Source organism: Physeter macrocephalus, chromosome 6 (genome assembly GCF_002837175.3).
Source record: "Physeter macrocephalus isolate SW-GA chromosome 6, ASM283717v5, whole genome shotgun sequence".
Classification (NCBI taxonomy): Eukaryota; Metazoa; Chordata; class Mammalia; order Artiodactyla; family Physeteridae; genus Physeter; species Physeter macrocephalus.
Window position 1 is genome coordinate 49,591,115 of NC_041219.1, and position 23,352 is coordinate 49,614,466.

At 51.1% G+C, this 23,352-nt stretch overlaps 1 protein-coding gene across 1 annotated transcript in view; it reads left to right on the top strand.

Moving 5' to 3' along the window:
• The window catches only part of TBC1D22A (TBC1 domain family member 22A), a 299,657-nt gene that overhangs the window by 166,710 nt on the left and 109,595 nt on the right, over positions 1-23,352 (top strand). The window contains exons 9-10 of the mRNA XM_028491478.1: positions 1,361-1,470; positions 16,114-16,189. Of these exons, the coding sequence (XP_028347279.1) occupies positions 1,361-1,470; positions 16,114-16,189 (186 nt within the window). The remainder of the gene's footprint in view (positions 1-1,360; positions 1,471-16,113; positions 16,190-23,352) is intronic.

The window sequence follows — 23,352 nt, forward strand, 5'->3', positions numbered from 1 at the left end:
GCGGGGGGGGGTGGGTGGGGGGGGGGGGGGGGGGCGTGGCCTCCTGTCTGGGCTCCTGAGGCCCCCCACGGAGGCCCCAGCTGGTTGGTTACCCTTCGGGGTGCTGGCCTGGAAGGACCCTCCCTGTTTTTACTTTCTGATTTCCGCTGTGAACAGAGGACGGAGTGGGAGGGTGTTCACAGGCGGCTCTCCCAGCCCAGCACCTGGTGGGAGTCAGGCCGTGTCGGGCTGCTGCTGGGGAAGCGATCGAAGCCCGGGTGTGAGGTGCGCACAGGTGCGGAGGGCCGGCCTGCTCTGTGGGAGCGGTTACGAGCCCGGGCTCCGGGACGGATGGCGGGTCCACACCCTGACCCCGCTCCTTACCTGGCCGCCACCGGGCCGGCTTGTTGTTTCTCTGTACCCCATTTCCCAAGGGGTGCGATGGTGGCCGTAATAGAGTTAATGCATTTAAAACATGAAGAAGAGTGCCTGGCATCTAATAACCACTCAGTAAATGTTAGCAGTTATCATTATTATGATTATGGTCATTTTTACCCACTTAAAACTTTCTGAATATATTCCGGGCTGAAATGTTTCTTTTCTTGAAGAACATTTTCCTTGCAAAGTTGCCATGCACATTTGCAAAATACAACAAAAGTAAATAAAATTAAAAGAATAGGGTGCACAGTTTAAAAAAAAATTTTTTATGAGTGTTATGTTGGATGATAGCAATTTTTATAAGGATCGAAAGTTAATTTCTCCAAATGTCTGATAAGCCATTTCAATTAGGCATCTGTTTTGCATTTTAAAGCTTTTAAGTTACGCTTTCTCATTAGATTTTTTATGCTTGGAGGAGGAAATTATTTAGAGCGCCATTGCCTGTTCTTTCTTTCCGACACATCTGTGTTTCTGCTTTCTTGGTGTTTGCTCAGAGCATAGAAGTATTTACGCGGTGTGGTTTTGGGAACTCTAACCTTGGAAACGGGTTTCTAGAGGGGTTACTACTGAATGAATATGTGAATATATGAGGAGCAGAATTTTAGAAATCTTAGGAAAAAACGTTCAGACCTCAGTGAGGAATAAGTCATAAATTGATATTTTAGGTCCTCTCTTATTAGGATGTGAAATGCCTGAGAAGCGGTGATTTACAATATGCTAATTATGTTAATTAATTGGAGAGGATTCAGAATATGAATTATCTGCAACTAATTAGGTATTAAAATTGAGAACCATTAAGCGAGGAGGTGGAAGATGCCAAGTCATCTAGCTGGAGCGAGGAAAACGGGCCGGGGGTGGGGAGGTGGGGCCCGCCGGCGGAGCGCGCATCCCCGTTCACCCCGTGGGCTAACGGCTCCTGTCTTCCCCCTGCCCCGCGGCACAGATGAGGAGGACGTGGACGCCGCTGACGTCTCCTGCGTGCCTGCGGACGCGCTGCGCAACGTGGAGGCCGACACGTACTGGTGCATGAGCCGGCTGCTGGACGGCATCCAGGTGAGCCCCCCGGAGGCAGCGCCACCCCGTGGCGTCCCTCTGGCGGAGTTCCTACTCCGCAGGGGGACCGTGTGTCCGCGGGCGCACACGTGCCTCTGGAGCCGGTTGGAGGGCACAGTGCAGGGCCCGGAGGGGCCGGGCCCCCCCTGCAGAGTCCGACCCCCGCGGGTATTCCAACCCCCCCTCCCCCACCCACTCGGCCGCCGGTGACTGTGGTTCTGCCCCCCAGCGCGGGGCGTCGCTGTCTTCGTGAACTGTGTTCAGAGGAACCCGCCTCTCAAAGGGCGTCAGACTTAAGGCCTTGGCCCCGCCCCCGTGACACTGGGGCCCGTCAGCGCCAGCCCCACCATCCCCGCCCGCCTCGGGTCAGGGATCTCAGCGCTGGAGGACCAGTGACGCCGCCGGGTCCCAGAGGGAAGCGTGAGCTGGAGGGCATCCTGCCCCCCCGTGGGTGGGGCTTCCGCCGGACCTCGTGTCAGCTGGGCCCCTGGCTGGGATTCTCCCTGGAAAGCCAGAGTCTTCCGGGGCCTGGGATGGTTTTACGGGATCATCCGTCCCCCTAAATCAGGGGGAGACTCATAACACAGTGCCCGGGGAGGAGGACGTTGGCAGGTCAAGAGCAGGAAGACGGCTGGAGCCTCGCGTGTGGCGGGAAGTGGCCGCGGTAGGTAGACGGCCCTCGAGCCAACTGTGCGCCATTTTCGGCTTGTCTGGTGCCCACACAGCTTTCCCAGACGCTTGCCTGGGGCCGGGGCTGCACCCGCTCTGGGGCGGGAGAAGGGATCCGGGGCCGAGCTCCCGGGCTCACCGTGGGGTGAAGGGGAGAGGTGTGAGCGCTGCGGCTCAAGGCGTACACCACGCTCTGAGGACACGCGTGCGGGGCAGAGTGGCACCTGGAGGGGGACCGTGAATTTGCCAACAGTGCGGGGAGGAGCCCGGGGCAGGGCTGTGGTCTGAGGTTCGTTCTGGTCGCTCGCTGGAGGACGGCCCAAAGACGGCCGCCGCAGGACGGAGGCTGTGCGGGGGCCTTGGGTTCTGCCAGGGTCCCTTTGTCCCAGGTGAGGAGGGCCCTTCCACCTGGAGAGAGAGGAGCGGTGTTGCGCATGCACTCGTCACAGGCGTCTCCCGCCAACTTTGCCTTTTCCTGAGCTGTTGTCATAGCAGGCGTTTTCCTGACGCCGCCCGCTGGAGAGGCCTCAGCGAAGCTGCTCGGTTGGAAATGGTCCAAGCAAGGTTCTTCCAAGATGTCGTCTGAAGACTGCATGAGGCCCTGAGGTTTAATTTGAATAAATCCGCTAGGACGATTCTGTTGAAGAAAACTGTGTGGGTTCCCATTCCCCTCGATAACTTAGGAATTGACAGAGAGAAAGCAGAAGCCCTTTCTGGAGTTGAACAATAGAAAGCTTGTATCTGAGAGCCCATCAGAATGCCTCCTGACTGATTTTGTATCTTGTAAAGAAAAATGTGCCTGCTGGCGGCAGATTTTGGCCCCAGCATCAATTCGTCATTTCTCTACCCTGCTAATGTTTTCATAGTTTTCAGTCTTTCTCCCAAAACTTAAGACTCTTTTCCTCCTTGGAAAGGAGATTGAATCATAATCTGAAACTTTTTATAAATTTCAGATGTCACTTTTCTGATCATGAGTGATGGAACTTCTGCTATTTAAATACAAGATTATCCGGCTTCTATTTGTAAATAAAATCAGCTGTACGATGAAACCGATGCTGGCTTTTCATTTTTCACCCGAGATTTGTTGTCTGATGAAATGGTTTCTTGACAAGGGTGCTGCCTGGAAGGCATAATGCTTCTCTGGCGTGTGTGTGTGTGTGTGCGTGTGTGTGTGTGTGTTTGAGTGTGTGTGTGAGTGTATGTGAGTGTGTGTGCGTGTGTGTGCGTGTGTGTGTGTGTGTGATTACCACGCACGCCAGGCCAACGGCAGCCGTCTGTCTTTGTGTCACGTGCTCACGACGGATTCCACGTGATCCTCACGTGAGCAGGCGTTTAGCGATGCCCATTACCAGCATCCGGGGAGTTTGGGGGGCTCTTCCGTAATTCCCTTAGGTGAGGCCATCCCCCGTGACCCCGTGCGAGCTCCGTGGGGGACTTTGCAGTGTGTGCAAGTACTCTCACCATTGTAGTGTGGATAAGTGGGAGGATATGAACTGACTTGAAATCGAGAGGAGACATGGACCAGGTGTCATAAACCCATTGTATGCTATCATAAATAACATATTTTTATGATAAATGAATATTTTCCAAAACAAAAATGTTCAGTGAGAAGAAAGGCATGGTTTCACTTTATGTGCCTTGACAGAAGACAGCTGAATTCTCATGTGTTTCTCCAGTCAAACTGTTGTAATATGTTTTTTTGGTTGAAGTATATGAAGAAAACCCAGCCTCTCACAGGTATGTAGTTGGAAAAGGGAGAAGTATTTTAACAGCCCTTTGAGACGATTGTGGATGTTTTCCCTTTAATACTGTACCACAGCCGAACAGATGGTAGTTTCTTAAAGGTCACTGGCAGTGTGAATGTGAAGCCGTATCAGTGAACATTTTGTGCTCAGTCACAATAAAATCCATTGACGTGTCTTGCACTTGGAATAGGTCTTTTACACACGCATGGTTCTGTCACATCAGACGCTGGTCACTGGAAAATCCTGGATGCCCGAGGTAGGCAGATCTTCTAAACGTTGGTGTGTTTCATCATACAGTATCCAAAACTCACCTTTGTTAATGTTAACCGCCATCTCATAAGGAACTGTCAAGCCCAGAGTGGTGGATAAAAGTTCTCTAAAGTCCAGATGTTGGCTTAAAAGTACAAATATTATTATTGGCAGCAAACACTGTGAATTGGTTCCCTTGAGGTGACAGGGTAACTTTGTTCACTTTTGAGAAAACGTCTGCCAGTTACCCAAGTTTGAATAACCGGTTTGCCTGTTGGTCATTCTTTCAGGTATGTTTTCTCTTGGAAAATGTATCCAGTTCTGCTCTCAGCTCAGAGAATTGCACCAAAAATTGGTTTTCTGGAAGAAATCAATGTTTTTGGGTGCACGTCTCCAGAGCTTTACACGTTCTTCCCATTTTTCCCATAGAATACCGAAAAGATGTTTATCAAGGGTCAGGATTTAACCCAACACTAATCATAAGATTAGGAAACTTTTCCTGTGTCACCCAGGACATCCTTAAGTGAAACTGCCTCTTTTTAAACCACGAATGTGTGGCATTGAGTACGGTTGTGGACGCTGCCTTGGTCCGTGCCGCGAGCCAGCACGTCTACTTGCCACCACTTCTGTAGCATGACAGCAAATGCCAACACGGCGACAGAGGTAGATGATGTCTCAGTATCGTTATGAATGCAGTTTGGACCTCACAGGCTGCCTGAAAGGGTCCCAGGGAGCCCAGCGGTTGGCTGAGCACCGTGGGAGCTGCAGCCCCGCAGGGAGAGATGCTCTCATGGAGAGGCCCCCAGGGTGAGCTCGCAAGAGGAAAAGTACAAGACGGAGAAAGCGCGCCACGAGTGAACGTCGGCCGGGACTGGGACTGGGGGAGCTGTGCCCTGGGACTTGGGATCCTACAACAGAGGGTCTTTCTGCCCGTGTCCTGCTCCTTGGACCCTGGGCATCGTGAGTTGACTGCGTGGCCAGGGGCCGTTGGGAACGTGAGGTGAAGGGCCCTGACGCGGGCTTTCGCGTCTCGTTGGCGGCATAGAGCCACACGCGGGTCTCATGATGAGGTCGCTTGTCCTCAGGTACGACGTGAGGAGTCCAGCCAGAGATTTAATTTTTGAAAATAATTTGGTGGGGGAATTCCCTGGTGGTCCAGTGGTTAGGACTTGGCACATTCGCCGCCATGGGCCTGGGTTCAATCCCTGGCCAGGGAACTAAGATCCCACAAGCTACGCAGCGTGGCCAAAAAAAAAATTTGGTGGGCCGTTCTTTCTTCCAGTGGTTTCGCGGATTGTGTCTTTCTAATGCCGCCTTTGGAGGTGATTTTTGGTTAGGTCACCAAAGGCCGTCTGAGCCAGCCCAGCTGATGGGCTGCTTCTTTACAAAGGACCGCCTTGCGACAGGCCAGCAGGACCTGGGCCTTGGGGCCGAGGAGGAGAGTGCCCGTGTACTTTCTGAGGGAGGAAGCTGCTCGAAGGCCTCTGCTGTGGCGCCGGGGCAGGGCAGGCCCAGGTCCCGGTCCAGGTGGGCGAGCCCTTCTCTGGCTTCTTGGGGATTATTCTTGGGCCTTTGCCAGCTTTCTCATTTCACTAACGACACGACGCCAGGGTTGTCGGGGAGCTCTCACCTCTTGAGTTACGGCTTCCATACTTGCCTGCCCTGCAGTCATACTATTACTCTCAGATTCATTACTTAGCAGGACAGCCTCTTTGAGTAGAAAAGAACTGTTGCTTTTTATAGTTAGTCATTTACATTTTCTTTCCTTGGGGAAAAGAATTACTCGATTCTAAGAACTGGTTGCTGGCGTGGAAGGGATGGGAATATTGGGGAAAGTGACGATATTATCTTGGAACTTGCCGGAGAAAGGGCCGGAAATGTGGTGGTGTAGCGACTGGCAGAGAAAGGCCGAGAATGACCAGACCTGTGACTGGGGGGCTGGAGGGGACACTGTCTTGCGGGGGGCGGGGTGGTCCCTCAAATACAGCTGCTGTGAGTTAGCCACGGGGAGAAAAGGGACGACGTATCACAGGGAACCAGAGCCTGCGCAGGGAGCCCTTGGAGAAGGTTCTGCTCCGAAAAGGAGAGCGGCCCGAGGCACGCTCAGAAGGTGGCCCAGGCTCCTCAGAAGGAGCCAGAACCTCGATCTGCTGCCACCTCCCAACCAGACTCCCAGGAAAGAGAACAAAGGGCCGGTGCGTTGCTTGAGAAGGTGGTGGAGAGGATGCTCACGTGGCCTTGACGTGGCTTTCGTTGTGCACCTCAGGAGTCTCCGGCTGGAAAGGGCAGCGGGGCAGCAGGAGGAGGGCGCAGAGCCAGACCTTGTGCCCGGCCCGCGGTGGGCAGTGAACGGCTGAGCGCCCGCTCCACGTGGCACCTCCCCGGCTCACGTCCAGATGCGTCACGCGCAGGGTGGAAGCACCTTCAGAGCTCCAGTCGATAACAGTGAGGACTCTTGGCAACATCTTAGAAACGTTTATCAAGTAGACAAGAATGTGTGGGTTACTGGGCTGAAGCAGAAGATTCATTAAGAGTGAGTTATGGCGCGCCAGTGTAAAATTGAAGCCTAAAAAAAATTCAATTTACAGTGGCGTTGAAAACAGTGAAATCCATGTTGTTGCCTGGATGAATCGTTCATTCCTTTTAATTACAAAGCAGTGCTCCATCGTGTGACTCTATCACCGTTTGGTTAAACATCCTCCAGTTGGTGGAAGCCAAGGCCGTTTCCAGTCTTCGGCCGTTAGGAGTGAAGTTTCCGTGAACACTCATGTAGTCGTCCTCTTGTTGATGTGTGTTTCTTGTCTCTTGGGTCAATACTTAGGAGTGGACTTGCTGGGTAATGGCGTAGGGCTATACTTCGTTTCTATGAAGAACATCCAGGTCTTTCCCCCGAATTGGTTACGCTATTTCGTAAACCCATCAGCAGTAAGGTCTGGCTGCTCCACATCCTCACCAGCGTTGCGCAGCCCTGTTTTTATTTCTTCTGGTTAGCAGTCCTGTGTGTCTCTGTGTGTGTGTGTGTGTGTGTGTGTGTGTGTGTGTGTGTGTGTGTATCTGTGTATCTATATTGTTGGGCTGCACTCCACAGGCTTGCAAGGCTTGTACTTGCCCAGCTTTAAGAGTGAAGAAAGAGCCTGGAGTCAGCAACAGAGACATCAGCGGTTTAAGGGACGGGCGAGCTTAGCTCCTGGAGCAATGCCTCACCACGTGCGGCGGGCGGTGGGCAGGACGTGGCGGCTGTCTTCACTCCCGGGGGCAGGGGGCGTTGCCAGTTTTAGGGGGGAATTGACCTCAGGTAGGCTTGTCAGTTACCAGGGAAACCAGCAGAGAGGCACGCCCCTCATGGACCCTTTGATGAGAACAGTCACTAGCTGGGGCCTGGGGCAAGTGTGAAGGAAGGTCAGTCACATGAGCAGGTGTAGGTGAAGCAGGCGCTGGTCCAGCAGGGATGTACAGAGAGCAAGAGAACAGCCATCCCGAGTGGCCTGACCATACGGTGTCTATATACCTATATCTGTATCCATATCGAGAGAGGGAACGAGAATATTTTTTCCCAGGTTTGTGGCTTGTCAGTTTACACTTTTAAAAAATTATTTATTTATTTTTGGCTGGGTTGGGTCTTTGCTGCTGCGCGCGGGCTTTCTCTAGTTGCGGCGAGCAGGGGCTACTGTTTGTTGTGGTGCGTGGGCTTCTCATCGCGGTGGCTTCTCTTGTTGCGGAACACGGGCTCTAGGCGTGTGGGCTTCAGTAGTTGTGGCATGTGGGCTCAGTAGTTGTGGCTCGCGGGCTCTAGAGCGCAGGCTCAGTAGTTGTGGCGCATGGGCTTAGTTGCTCTGCGGCATGTGGGATCTTCCCGGACAGGGGCTAGAACATGCGTCCCCTGTGTTGGCAGGCAGACTCTTAACCACTGCGTCACCAAGGAAGTCCCTCAATTTACTTTTAAAAAATGTCTTCTGCTGAGCAGAAAATTTTAATTTTGTTGAATTCTAATTTTTTATTATTATTTGTTGTGGTAACGGTTGTCTGTGTCCTAACCAAAAAGCCTTTTCCTTCTCCCAGCATGCCAGGGTATTCTCCTATGTTTTTCTTCTAGAAACTATAATTTTAGTTTTTAGTTTTAGGTCTGTCATCTAGCTTGACTTAATTTTTCTGTGTGGTGTGAGGAAGGCACCATGTTCTTTTTTAAAATATAGATTTCCTAGTTAACACAGCACCATTTGTTGAACAGTTTTGTTATGTTTCCAGAGTAGATTGCTTTGGCACCTTTTCTGAAAATCAAATGACTGTATACATGTGTGTCTATTTCTGGACACTCTATCATGTTCCATTAATCTGTTAATGGGTTGTTATGCCAGTACGTACTGTCTTCACTACTGTAGCTTTTCTTGGAGTTCGGTAAAGTCCTCCAAGTGTGTTCTTTTGTTAAAAAAATAATTGTCTTGAGTATTTTTGGTCCTTTGCATTTTTTTTTTTTAAAGAAGATGTTGGGGGTAGGAGTTTATTAATTAATTAATTTATTTTTGGCTGTGTTGGGTCTTCGTTTCTGTGCGAGGGCTTTCTCTAGTTGTGCCAAGCGGGAGCCACTCTTCATTGCGGTACGCGCTGTAGCTTTTCTTGGAGTTCGGTAAAGTCCTCCAAGTGTGTTCTTTTGTAAAAAAAATTGTCATGAGTATTTTTGGTCCTTTGCATTTTTTTTTTTTTTAAAGAAGATGTTGGGGGTAGGAGTTTATTAATTAATTTATTTATTTTTGGCTGTGTTGGGTCTTCGTTTCTGTGCGAGGGCTTTCTCTAGTTGTGCCAAGCGGGAGCCACTCTTCATTGCGGTACGCGTGCCTCTCACTATCGCGGCCTCTCTTGTTGCAGAGCACAGGCTCCAGACGTGCAGGCTCAGTAATTGTGGCTCACAGGCCTAGTTGCTCCACGGCATGTGGGATCTTCCCACACGGCATGTGGGACCTTCCCAGACCAGGGCTTGAACCCATGTCCCCTGCATTAGCAGGCAGATTCTCAACCACCGCGCCACCAGGGAAGCCCGTCCTTTGCATTTTTATATAAAGTTTATCATTAGCCATTTCCTACCAAAAAAGCCTTATGGCCTGGCATTTAGAATGGAATTATATTTTGAATCTATGTGTCAGTTGTCCCAGAATTCACAGCATTAACAGTGTTAATTTATTCTAATCCGTAAGCATGCATGGTATAGTTTTAAATTTATTTAAATGTTCTTTAACTTACCCTAATAAACATTTTATAGTTTTCAGTGTATGGGTTTTGCTCATCTTTTGTTAAATTTATTTCTAGATTTTTTTTTTTTTGATGCTCCTTTAAATGGTATAGCTTTCTTGGTAAATTTTGTTTTTTTGATTTGTACTGATAGTTTGTACAAATACAATTGAATTTTGTCAGGTTTTGCTTTATGTTGTTTGAATCTTGGTTATTAGATACACACACATGTAGGATGATTATGTTTTCTTGATGAATTTATATGCTTATTGTTATGAAATATTCCTCTATTTCTGGTTATATCCCCTGTCCTGGATTCCAGTTCCTCTGATATTAATATAGCCATTCCATCTTCCTTATGATTAGTATTTCCTTGGTGTGTCTTTTCCATCCCTTTGCTTTTAATCTATTTTTGTCTTCTTATTTAAAGCACATTTCTTGTAGGCAGCTTATAGTTGGATTTTGCTTTCCTACCCTTTCAGTGTGTGTTTAGTTCATTTACATTCATGTAATTATTTATATGGCTGGAGTTTACGCTGCCATTTTGCTATTTATTTTCTATTCATTTCATCTTATTTCCTCCCTTTTTCCTCCCTTCTTTTGCATGCATTGGGTACTTTTTAAATTAATGGACTTTGTTTTTTAGGGCAGTTTCAGGTTTACAGAAATACTGAGCAGAAAGTACAGAGAGTTTGATATACTCTGTTGCCACCTCACACACACAAGGTTTCTCCTGTTATTGACATCTTGCGTTCGTGTGGTGCCTTGGTTACAGTTGATGAGCCAATATCCATATGTCATTATTAACTAAAGTCCATAGTTGACACTGGGGTTCCCTCTCTGTGCTGTACATTCTGTGGGTTTGGACAAATGTATAACGACATGTATCTACCATTATGGTATCATGCAGAGTAGTTTCACTGCCCTAGAAATCCTCTGTGCTCCACCTGTTCAGCCCTCCCTCTCCCTGCACCCTTGACAACCACTGGTCTTTTCACTGTCTCTGTGGTTTTGCCTCTTCCAGAATGTCATTTCCGTGGAACCGCACAGTGTGTAGTCTTTTGAGACCGGCTCCTTTCACTCAGGGAGCCTTCCTTATTATTCTTGTTAGTTTTCACTCTGGCTTATCGGCCATCTCTCCTCTCCCCACCTTTCTTTTAGTTAGTGGTTACTTTTTATAGCACGTATTTATAACTTACCTATACTCCCTTCAGATACTGTTGATCTTGGCGAGACAGCAGTGAGCAGTGGCTTGAAGCGAGATCTTAGTTCCCTGCCCAGGAAGTGAACCTGGGGAGCCTGGGTGAAAACCAGGAACCCCAGCCACTAGGCCAGCTAGGGGTAGAGGCTAGAAGCAAAGCTGCCGTGGCGCTTGCCTCCATTGAAAAATGCATTTCTCAAGGAGGCAGAAACTGTAAAAACAGGTACAAAGCTTATTATTAGAGACACAGCACGACAACAAGTGGGAGAGCACACAGAGAAACAGTTTGCTTAGTTAAGACAGAAGCAGGGCAGAGACGCACACCCGGAGAGAAAGGGTGTGGGCGTCCCCCGTAATGAGGAGGAGCCCAGTAAAGAGGTGGTGGAGTCATTCACACAGGGCAGTTCTTCCGGGTCTCTGTTTACCTTTGGCCAATCATCTGGTTTCTTTTTCCACACGTGACCTGCCCTAGGACCCTTCCCAGCATGCGGGCGCCACTTTTTTCCAAGATGGGATTTCAGCCCAGAGGCCTATGGGACGGCCTTAGCATCACCTGTTATGGGGTGGCGCCCCCTCCTTGTTGACCCCCAAGGAGCCTTTCTGCGCATGTGCAGTCGGGGAGGTTTCCTTGACCTCAGGAATGGTCATCTTATCTCTTTACTCTGGCAGACCTCAGCTCTTGCTGTTAACTTTGGCCTTGGAGTGTCTGGGGAAACAAAGCTCCAATTTACTCCGCCTGACAGACTCCAGCTGTCCAGCCCAGGGGCCCGTCTACCTCTACCTTACTGTTACACCACCTTCTGCTGGCAGGCCCGTGTCTGAACGCAGGCATTCAGCATTTCCCTGTTTCCCCCGCGGTTTACAGCATTGGCTGCTCTGCCAGGGCTGAGGGAGCCTTCAGCCTTCACCACGTCCCATGTCCCATGTCACCGGGGAAGCTGTGGAAGGGGTGGGCGGGTGGGTGGGCAGGCTCACCCTTGGTGTGGATGCTGTCTGGGCTCCTTGAGAGACAGCAACTCACTTCACACCCCCAGCGCCTTGGGAAGGAGCCGTTCCTCACCATTTTACAGCTGAGGAAACAGAAGGTCAGAGAAACTAGGCTCGCGGGTGGGAAAAGAGTTGGCTTGATAGATTTTTAAATGCTCTTCCATCTGAGAAGCGTGCCCCGGAGCTCTGTCCTTGTCCTCGTCCTTCTCCCCTCTTCCCAGAGACCGTGGCGAAGACGTGGAGGGTGTGAGTTTACCTACCGCCTCTCCGCTTGGAAGGACAGCTAATGTGATCGATGACACGATCAAGGTGTAGAATGAGCTCCACTGCCTGCGGTTCCAGCTGAGAGCCGACCAAACCAACGAGCTCACAGGAATAAGTGAGAAGCCCTACGTTCAAGTTCACAAAACGAAGCAGTGCAGTCCGTTGAATGCGGCCTGGACAGCCTGGGTCGACTGCGTCACCAGTGGGGTGCTCTCATGGTTCTCCTGCCCGGATTCTGGCTTTGGCCTCTTGCAGCTGACCTCTTGCATCCTCTCTGGCCCCTTCTGTTACGCCCCACCTTACGGCCAGGGTCATCTTTTCCAAACGCAGATCTCGTAACTGTGGTGGCTCCCCATTTCCGTGTCAGTAGCTTCGTTCTGTAGCTTTGCTGGGGTCTCACCCTTCGCGCCCCACGTGGCCTTCCAGCCTCGGAATGGTCTTCTCCCGTCAACCCCGGCTTCCTTGCGGCCTCTCCCGCCGCGCTGGCCCTCATTCCACGCCTGGAGTGTGCCTATAGCTTCCTTCTCCCTGCGTCTCGGCCCGGGCCTCGCCTCCTCCGCGTGGTCCTCAGGTCAGACCCCCGTTCTGTGCCACGACGGCCGGGCTCCCCAGGGCACCGCGAGCCCCCACGCGCATTTGCGTGGCCTGCGTGACGAACGTTTGCTTAACGACCAGGCCGTCGTCTCTGGACAGAAGGCCCGTGCTGTTTTCCTGCCCAACTGTGTTGGGAGGCCCAGGACTGCCCCCGGGTCCCGTGACTCCCAGCACGTGGCTGGGCTCCCGGCCGTGATTCCTCCCAGCGCGGTCGTGTGAGGCGGCAGCGGCCAAGGGGGAAGGCCCAGGGGGACCCGGGCGCCAGCTGCCCGGAGTCCTGCCCTGGTGGAGTCGCAGGAGACGCCTGACTCCTCAGCGACGAGTTGTCACCGCCTGCCAGGAGCTCGGTAGGGGCTCTGCGCCCGGGGTCTGTACCGAGGCTGCTCACACAGGTACCTCTGCCTGGCACGGACCGGCAGGAAAGCAGGAGCTTGGCCTAAAGCACAGTGCTCGGCTGAGGCCAGCGAGCCATTCTTACTGGTTCGGGAGGGGTGGGAGCACCCGAAACCCTCGGTCCCAGGCGCTGGCTGAGGGAGGGCCGACCTTGCAAACGGGCCCGTCTCAGGATGGCAGCCTCCGGCCTGCTTCTCCGTAGCCGGCTCTGCTCCGGCCTCGGGGTGGTGTCTCACGCGTGAGGCACTCAGGCGGTGTGTACTGCAGGAGGGAAGAGCTCGCAGGCTGCTGGGTTCTGTCTTGTATGGATTGACGCATCAGTTGCACCGATGGGATCATCAGGGTGCCTGAAATGGGGCCTTGTAGTGCTGAGCTGTTCCAGACGCAGGTCCAGGGCAGGTGAGGGAGGCAGGCGTGGTTTGAGCCTAAGAAAGCAGCTTTCTCAGAGCGAGACTGGCCAGGAAAGGGGTGTGGGACTCGCTGAGGACTTGAATCTCTGGTCTGGGGGCACAGCCTCTAGTCAGAGGCAAGAAGGACCCTCGGTTCTCTGGGAGCTGGGAGTTTTAGTGGACGGGTGCTGGGGTCCTTCCGGCTAAGCCGATATGGGTGTATCTTCCAGCTCCTCTCTGAAATGCTCCTTCAGAAGAGTTGATTCTGCTTGTCCTCTGAAGAGCACAGAAAATGCTGTTTGTTATTGCTGGAGGGTGAGGCAGCAAGGGCAGCATAATCGAGGCAAGCGTGGCGTGCATTTTTTGATTTTTTTCTGTAAAAAGGTAAGCAGAAAGGTGAAGTCCGTCTGCTATGGACTTCACCTCCTGTAAAACATTTCCCAAAAGGTCGTTGTATTCTTCAGACCTTCCTTCCTTCCCTCTGACCCATAAGTTTTACATATTCTATCGTTTCTTAAAGACACAAAATCAAATCTCAGTTTGAAAGGATATGCATGTTTACTTTTCGTGGAGTATTGTTAATAGTATGACTGTTACTGTTTCTGTAAATATACCGCATTCTTATTTGCTTCCTATTCTGCCTGCCTAGTCATACATTTATTCAGCAGATGTTTTCCGTGCCGGGTGTGTTGCTGGCGCGGGTTTGGATGGCATGCTGGGGCTGGCGCCCCTGCCTGAAGCGGGCAGAACCCACGGTCTGATCGGGGCGCTGGTGGAGCCCTGCTGGGTGGCCTGAGTGCCAAGTGCCTCTCCTGAGGCCACAGAACATTCTTTTCTCCTCACACCTTCCAGCTCAGCCTCTGGCTCTGGAATGTCCCTGGTGTGCCCTTCAAAGGCTTCCTGGCTACCGAGCGGGGCCGTCCTCAGCCGGCCACACTGTGCCCCTTCTGAAGGGTAGTCTTCTCTGCCCCCCGCCCCCTGCCTGAATCCAGATGCCAAGGCCACGCCTGTCAATCTTCTCAGGTCCTTTCACAATACAGATTTTTTTTTTAGACTGTTGGGTGTCATTCTTTTCTTATTATTTGGATTTTCAAGAGAGCTCATCTCCCCTACCTGGGTTTTGAACAAATTGAGAAATAAAATAGTGGCAGATGGCCAAAGAATAACTTTTTTCTTCTAAATGAGAAGCTTGAAATCCTGTCTTAGTGTGAGAGCCAAATAACCTGGCTGACTGAATCCCAGGATCATTCAGGCTGACCCACCCTGTCAGAGCCCACGCTGGGCCTGGGCAGGACCCCCTCACGTGTATCAGAGCTGTACCAGGAAGCAGCCTTCTGGGGGTGGAGGGGAACAGTCTTCTTGGAGGAGCAGCCTTCCCGGGGTGGGAGCAGCCTTCCTGGGGGAGCAGGCTTCCCAGGGGAAGCAGCCTTCCTGTGGGAGCAGCCTTCCCTGGGGGAGCAGGCTTCCCAGGGGGAGCAGCCTTCCCGGGATGGGAGCAGCCTTCCTGGGGGAGCAGCCTTCCCTGGGGGAGCAGCCTTCCCTGGAGTAGCAGCCTTCCCGGGGGAGCAGCCTTCCCTGGGGGAGCAGCCTTCCCTGGGTGGGAGCAGCCTTCCTGGGGGAGCAGCCTTCCCTGGGGGAGCAGCCTTCCCTGGAGTAGCAGCCTTCCCGGGGTGGGAGCAGCCTTCCCGGGGGAGCAGCCTTCCCTGTGGGAGCAGCCTTCCTGGGGGAGCAGCCTTCCCGGGGTGGGAGCAGCCTTCCTGTGGGAGCAGGCTTCCCTGGGGGAGCAGCCTTCCCTGGAGTAGCAGCCTTCCCGGGGGGAGCAGCCTTCCCGGGGGAGCAGCCTTCCCTGGGGGAGCAGCCTTCCTGGGGGAACAGGCAGCCTTCCCGGGGTGGGGCAGCCTTCCCTGGGGGAGCAGCCTTCCCGGGGTGGGAGCAGCCTTCCTGGGGGAGCAGCCTTCCCGGGGTGGGAGCAGCCTTCCTGGGGGAGCAGCCTTCCCTGGGGGAGCAGCCTTCCTGGGGGAACAGCCTTCCCGGGGTGGCAGCAACCTTCCTGGGGGAGCAGCCTTCCCTGGGGGAGCAGCCTTCCTGGGGCTCAGCCGATTCTGAGAGCTGGAAGGAGGGCTGAACCTACTGGCTGTTTGGTCTCCCAGGCTTAGCAGTTGAAGTTGCCTTCTTGGGGTGAGTGTTTCTGGGGATGGAGATAGTGCAGGAGAGGCACCAACTGAGTTCCCTCCACTTGGAAGCAGACCCCGGGTTTGAGAGTGTTTCCTTCAGCTGGCTGTTTGCATAACCATTAGGTCCCTTCTCGGCCAGGGGCATGGCCCGCCTTGGAGCCCACAGCATCTCAGTGATAGAGCTGGGCTCTCGTTCCAGGTCTGCCGACTGGAGACGCCCTCCCCCCGCCCAGTGCCCACACTGGTTTTCCTGTCTTAGTTTATGAACGTCTTCACCTGAGTTCACTGAGGCTGAGGTCCCACGTTCACTCTGCGCTCACACGGTGACCATGTCCTTGGCCCTGGGATGGCCGGCGTGACGCTGGTACTGCCAGGTCGCTGTCACGCATCGGCTCCCCTCAGCGCCGAGTGCCCTTTGCCCCTGTGCCAGCCAGAGCAACTTCCGGCGGACTCTGGCCCTCAGTGCGCTGTTTGTTCAGTTTCAGTGTACGTATCTGCATTTACCTATAGACATGCCCCATTAAATATTCCTGAGATTGGTGTGTTCCCGTCTGACATCAGCGGGTGTCGGGCTTCACCTTCTGGTTCGTGCTGCACACTGGTGGTGTAACGCAGCCTAATGCCTCGTGCGTCGATCACTTTGTGAATCTGTTATGTTGTGAAACTGTTCCCCTTTGTTCCCGCTGCCTTTTTCCCCTTTGGAAAGCGGGTTCTATTTTCCATGCATGTGATAGTCGTTGTTATTTTTCCCTTAGGACAACTACACCTTTGCTCAACCTGGGATTCAGATGAAAGTGAAAATCTTGGAAGAACTCGTGAGCCGGATCGATGGTAAGCCAGCTTCCTGGGCTCCCCTTTCCCTGAGGGGCGGGGGAGAAGGTTGGTGGAAGGCTCAGGACTCGCCGGCCATCGGCTGACAGGGTGCCGTCCTCGCCCAGCCCGCGGGCCCGGGCCTGCGCCTTCCCCGCGTCCTTCTGAGGCCACCCGCCGCTGGAGCAGGAGCTGCTGCCGTTCGTTTGACGAAGGCGATGTAATCAGAATTCAGTGCCGTCGCTTTGCAGGAAGTAATGAGTGCCTCCTGGAAGCAGGCAGCCCTTACTCCTTATTAAGCCCGGTGATCGTCATAATCTGGATGGCAGCCGGAGTGTTTACGGCCGTCCTCCGGCACACTTCTCGTGCCTCTGCACATCGTTTTGCTATCAAGGGTGCTGGTGTAATTTCTCTACGGAAGCCAATTAATTACCGGGTCTGAAAATAACATCTTTAATATTAGAGAAAAATTATAGTATGTGCGTGGCCATTTTAGATTATGCTTTCCTGTTTAAGTGGGGGCGTTGAAATCCTTTCTGCCCTCATCCTTAAACTAATTCCCCCTATGATGTGCTGACTGTCACGTTGCAATAGCAGAGTTTAATTAAAGTTGAGAGATAATGCTGCCCGTTCCAGGCATACTCTCCTGATAGTTTGTTAAATTAATGAACAGAGCATTAACAGAGGGATACCAAGCAGGAGCGGGCATGGATTTGTGGGTCAGTGGTGACGTGCAGAGGAGACACAGGCTGTGTCATCAGGAGCCCGGGGTGGGCTTGGGGGGGTGACTTCACTGAACCTGCAGAGAAATCGAACTTTGCTTGAGACGCAGACACGCCGCCCGCGTTCCAGGGCCGCCTTCCAAGGACAGGCATATCCCGGTGTCTCTTCCCCTTGCTGTACCTTCAGCAGTAGAAAGTATATCGGTAATCATCTTCCCAAGAAAGGCACTTGGTCTGGGAAATGGTTGAATGACATTACAGGATGGAGTCATACAAATTATCAACTCCATTCTGTTCCTTGACTGAATCTGATTTTCAGTTGCATCTAATGGTTATTACCTAATTTCCATATTATGAAGTTCTACACAGTTCTTCCACTAATACTTTGATTCAGTATATTTAGCTGCTTTGTAGCTACCTATTCAGAGTACTGTGTTTGGCTTATGTGACTGCATGTGTGTACATTTATTCTTAACTTCATGGGGAGATCTTTGTTGGACGCTCTTGGGTTTTTTCCCTGCTGGCAGTTTCACACCTTTCCCCCAGCCTCATTTTGTTCTTTGAAATACAATTTGCAGGAGCTGTGAATTACACCTCCTTAGCAGTTCCTCTTTTCCTCCCGTGTCTCCTAGAAGGCAGATTTTGTATTTCTGTGGAGGTTGGAAAGTTGCGGTTGGTGCTTATTTGTTCCAGGGCTGCAGTCTGGGAAATAGTTGAGTTGATCTTCTCTGGTGCTGTGGTCTAGAAGAAGCACATCACAGGTTTGCTGGGTGATGGTTTAAAAGAGCAGCAGCAAGCAGAGGAATCGCAACCGGATCTGGGCTTTTCAGTAAATCCCGTTTTTATTTTCCTGCAGCTTCTGAGGAGGGCGTTTTCATCCTGTGGTGGTCTTGTTTAAATGACCAGTTCTTCACAACATAGGAGGCTCTTTTCGGTAATCGGTTAGACTTTGTAATCTGTTTGTAACTGTTCTTCCAATGAATCCTGGAAGAACTTCTGTGGTGGCCTCAGAAGAATTCCCAGGCTTTTCAAGCAGGAAGTATCAGAATTGACAGAGTGTGGGCTGTTACCCCTCAGCAGCCCCGGGGAGAAGTGTCCATAGGCCCCCTTCTCTCACTCTCCTCCTGGAGAAAGAATTTGTGGTCTTGGGACTGTGCAGGGACCCGAGGATTTTATTAAAGGCAGGATACACTAGGAGGAAAATATTGCTTTAAAAAAAAAAATAAAAAACCACTGCCCCATTTTTGCATTTCAGGGCAAGGACAGCATTGATTTCAGAACTTTTTGGCAATTTGGTGAAGGAACACAATTTCATGGACCTGTTATTAAGAAAGCTGAGGTTTTATGGGCTTGACCCAGATGGGAATAGTTTAGAAAAGAGCTAAATTGCTACACAAGGAAAAGTGAGGGGAATTTTGGAGTTCCAGTAGTCGTGTTGTAAGTCAGAAGAGAATGGAGAGGGAGAGGAAGGCAGAGGCCCAGGGGTACAGGAGGGTGGCAGCGAGGGGAGGGGGGCAGCAGGGGGTGGGGAAGATGAGGAGAGGGTCAAAGTCACTGTCTTATTTTCTAGCTGTGACAACTGGCTAAAGGATTTCTGAAAAGTACTCTTAAGTAGTTTTCTATTTTGAGTAGTGCGGTACCCTACTCTCTGTTACCCCCGAATCTTTAGAAAAAGTCTGTTCCCTAGACAGGAAGGTGGCGTGACTGAAGACAGAGGGTCATGTCTGTAATGGAGGCCGAGCAGGAAGGTGATGGGCAGCAGCCTGAGAGACCGCCCGGTGGGTGGTAATTGTCTCGAGAGAGGTAAGCTGGCTAGTGAGAAGCCCCAGGGGAGTCTGTAATCTTTGGGGCAGAGCTTTCAGAACTTCCCACTCAATGAGAGATGGAGCCTTGAGCCACTGAATCGGCAATGTCAAAGGTGAGAGCAGGAGGACCTTCCACTGCCAGGGGTGGTGGGCTAGGTAATTCCAACCAGATTTCTCACTGAAGAGACCTAAAAAATGGATAAGATTGTTTTTTAAAGCCAGCAAACAAACAAACAAATGGGGGGTGGTGAGGAAGAATGAAAGAGAGAAAAAAAGAAAACAAAGAAGGTAAAAAGAAAACAAATTTCATAAAAGCATTGAACTGGTAATAGGGAGACAAGAACTTCCTGGCCAGATTCTGGAAGAATGCTGGAACCAGAGAGATGAGCCCAGCCCTGAAGGCCACTGTTGTTCTGAGGGTTCTTGCTAATCCAGAAGAAAGAATCCCAACGTGGTTTGTAGTTTTGACAGCTTCATGGAGGGAAAGGATCAAACCGCAGCCTGCCTGAGGATAGGAGTGCAGAAAATGCCCAGGTACTTTCTGAGACCCAGAAGACCAACTGTCAGGGTGGAACTGAAGTGAAACTGCCCTTGTGCGGTCTTGCAGGCCAGGTTTACATCACCTGAGAGGACCGGGGTTGTTTGAACCTTGATTACGGCACTTCTCTACTGGAGTAGAGTGCTTGGGAGAAGCAAAAAAAAATCTTTTCTGGAGGAGGTTACCAGAAAGTTTTTCCTCAAATTGTTTCTGCTTTTTTTTTTTTTTCCACATAAAATGATCTACACATAGTCAGAGATACACACACATTCAAGAGTTCTTAAGTGAGAACAAACAGAAACAACAGATAACAGAAACAGGCCCACAAGATGTTAAGTTTCTGTAATTCTTACACATAGACCATGAAACTATTCTCCTTACTATGTATGAAGAAATATAAAAAAGAGAATCTTGAGAATGTTTGCCATGGTAGTGGGAAACTATATGATTTTACATAAAAGATATGAAAAATACAGTAACCAAATTAAAAAGTCAGTGGGCAGATTTAACAAATTAGACATAGCTATAGAGAAAGTTAGTGAACTGGAAGATGGGTTGGAAGAAAATAGCCAAAACAAAACATGGAGAGATAAGAATATGCAAAATATAGAAAGTAAGAGATATAGAAGGTATGGTTAGAGAGCCTCATGTGTACTTATTTGGAGTCATAGAAGGAGAGGAGGGAGAGTGAGTAAGAATCTGAAGAGATAATGATTCATTGTTTTCCAAAAGTACTGAAATAAACCAATTCACAGATTGAAGAGCCCATTGACTCTTCAGGAGAATAAAGAGAAAACTGTATGTAAACACATCATAGTAAAATTCAATTGAAGACTAACTCTTAAGGCAGCGAGAGTAAGAGATTATTTTCTAAGAATGGCTGTCTGAGAACTGTCTTCTCAACAAAAGGACAAGAAGATACGTTCAATGTGCAGGAAGAATGATAACTGTCACCGTAGTGTCGACATCCAGCAGAAATACCCTTCAAGAATGAATTTGAAAGTCCAAGAGGCCACCTAAATCTGAATTGTTTCTCACTGCCTCCAAGAAGCTGTGTAATCAAGAAAGAAAGCAGACGAAGCACACACACCTACCCTTGCAGCATAAGCAGGGGGCCACAATTACTGTGAACCTCAGAGCCCTTGGAAATCGGCAGGTCAGCACCCCATCCAGCCTGGGGAGAGTCAGGTGGTCATTGGGAAAAGGAGTGGGTATATGGGCAGCTTAGGAGTAGAACCAGTTGAAATCACCACAGGAAGACGAAATCCCACCGAGAATGGGAAAATACTGAGACTGGGTCTGAGGTCTGGGAGATGAGGCACTGGCTCTTGGGAAATTGGAAAGGATTTGGGAGTTCTGGATGAGTGTCTGCTACGACCTTAGCAGAACCCATTTCTAACAGTTACCTGCCTCTACAAGGTGAATTCTTAGGTCACATTTTTTGGGCGAGGGCTTGGCTCGGGATTTCTTGTTTCTGTCAAACTGCGCTTTATTTTGGCCCCGGAGCAGAGCAAGCCGCTTCTTGTGCAAATGTGTTACTTCCATAGGCCGGTCAGCCTCCAGCAGGCCACCTCGTAGCCCAGCTGAGGGACGTTTGGTGTTTCTTCGGGGCACTCTGGCTGCGGGTGGGCAGGTGGAGGGATTGAGTCTGGGAGACCAGGGGCAGCAGCTGCTGATAATCGGGTGAGACAGAGCTTATCTGACAAAGGCCAGCGTGTGGCCTTGAGGAAGGGGGTGGCCTGGAGTCAGTATTCATGTAGCTCTCATTCGTCCAAAAAGCAGCCTCAGACCTTTTTTTAAAAAACACTGATTTCTTAATCTCTTACCAAATGTAGTTTCTTCTTCTCTCTTGGGGAGAAATAGCTTGAGCCCTCGGTGTTAGATGTGGTTCCCGGTCCTCTGTTCTTCTGGGGCCGCCTTGCACGATGCTCAGACTTCTTCTGGGAAAGGCTGTGCACAGAGCTCTCGTTCAGAGAAACGCCAGGCAGCATCAGTGCTTCCGTGAGACCACCCACCATCGTGTGGTCGTTTGTGTCCAAGCCTCAGGGCCTCCAACAGACAAAGACTGGTTGGTTGGTCTTATTGGCCGCAGCCCGCAAACACTAGGGTCTTCACCACGTCCTCAGGTTCTGCTCACACACGCTGGAGCAGTGGTGGGCGTGTGGGGCCTGCGGTGCTTGTTCCCTGTGCCTGCAGACCCTGGAGGGGACCCGTAAGCAGAGGGGTGCGCGTGCGCCCCGGGCGAGCAGGTCTGCCTGCCGTGCGCAGCAGGACGCTGACGTCCGTGGATGGATTCTGCGCTGGGTGCTGTGCTGTTTCACTCTGACCTGTTTCCCACATCCCTGTCCCGGGCAGGGGCCAGCCTCCTGCGGTGCCCCTGACTCCCTCTGTGTTGCTCCTGCCTCCCCCGCCTTCCCTTCCCTCTCGCATCAGCACCAGTGCCCTCTCCTCTGTGGGCTGCCACCACTCCTTGCCTGAGTGCGCACGCTGTGTCCTCTGCTGCTTCGGGGTGGGTTAGATCTGAACCCTCTCGTGCAGCGTCCGCGCACACGGCCTGGCACCAGGGGTGCATTGAAGGCGCATGTGGGCCAGACTCTGAGCGATGAGGGTAAAAGTCCCCGTTGGGCGGAAGCCAGGTACCCCTGTTGCTGGCCAGACAGACCTAACCCTAACCCTAACCCTAAGCCCCAACAGACAGCCTGTAAACCTCAGCAGCTCAAGCAGCACACGTTTGCTTCTCACTCACGTGGCACATCCTTTGTGGCTTTGCGCGGGGCTCTGGTCTGTGTTGTCCTCACCTGGGGACTCAGGCTGAGGGAGCGGCCGCCTTCAGGAGTTTGCTGGCCCAGTTCCTGTGATGGAGGGAAAATCTTTGGGGATTGTTCACAGGCTCGTTGTGCTTCCGAAAGAAAGTGGTCCCCGGTGCTCGGCTGCATTTCATTGGCCAAACCAAGTCACGTGCTGCAGCACAAGTCGGGAGGAAAGGAAAGGGCCCTCCTGCCTGGGCCGGGCGAGCCTGGCCCCGAGACTGGGGACAGAGTAATGGGTGAGGCATAGAGAGAAGTTCAGAGGTAAGAGCGGGTGCTCTCAGCATTTCTGTTAACATCAGTCTGTTCCCTACTTAGGAAACAATTCTTGTACATAAGATTAACAGTTCACACCAATCATCGAGTAATTTACCGCTTCAATAGTAAATATACGTTAACACACCATGGGCTGATAGAATTTCAACGTACAAAGTACTGGAGGAGATTTTCACTCCAGATTACACCTGCGATGTTTACACATATTTGAAAGTGAAATTTCACATTTTTGCTGTGTATCTGAGTGATACACCTTGTACCTTTATTGTCCTTATGTCTGTTACATCTGATGTCAATCTTTGAGGTTGCATGATCCCTAGTTGCCCCCAGGTTCAGCCCTTGGGCTCTTCGAGAGGCTGCAGTCAGAGCCCCTGTGACTGAATCCGGGGGCTGGGCCCCCTGTGGGGCAGCCTCACTTTGGATTCTATGCTCATGCATCTTTTGTGACATAAGGTAATTTAAATGGAATATTTTTGCTATCTTTTGATTGAAAACACCGTGAGAACCTATTTCAGTTTGTTTTTTTTTAAATAGATCACTATTGGAGTATAATTGCTTCACAGTACTGTGTTAGTTGATGTTACACAACAAAGTGAATCAGCCGTGTGCATACACGTGTCCCCATATCCCCTCCCTCTTGAGCCCTCCCTCCCAGCCTCCCCGTCCCACCCCTCTAGGTCATTGCAAAGCACCAAGCCGATCTCCCTGTGCTATGCTGCTGCTTTCCACCGGCCAACTGTTTTACATTCGGTAGTGTATATATGTCAATGCTACTCTCACTTCGCCCCAGCTTCGCCCTCTCAGCCTATGTCCTCAAGTCCATTTTCTATGTCTACCTCTTTATTCCTGCCCTGCAACTAGGTTCATCAATACCAATTTTTTTTTTTTAGATTCCATATATATGTGTTAGCATATAGTATTTGTTTTTCCCTTTCTGACTTCCTTCATCCTGTATGACAGACTCTAGGTCCATCCACCTCACTACAGATACCTCAATTTCGTTTCTTTTTGTGGCTGAGTAATATTCCATTGTATA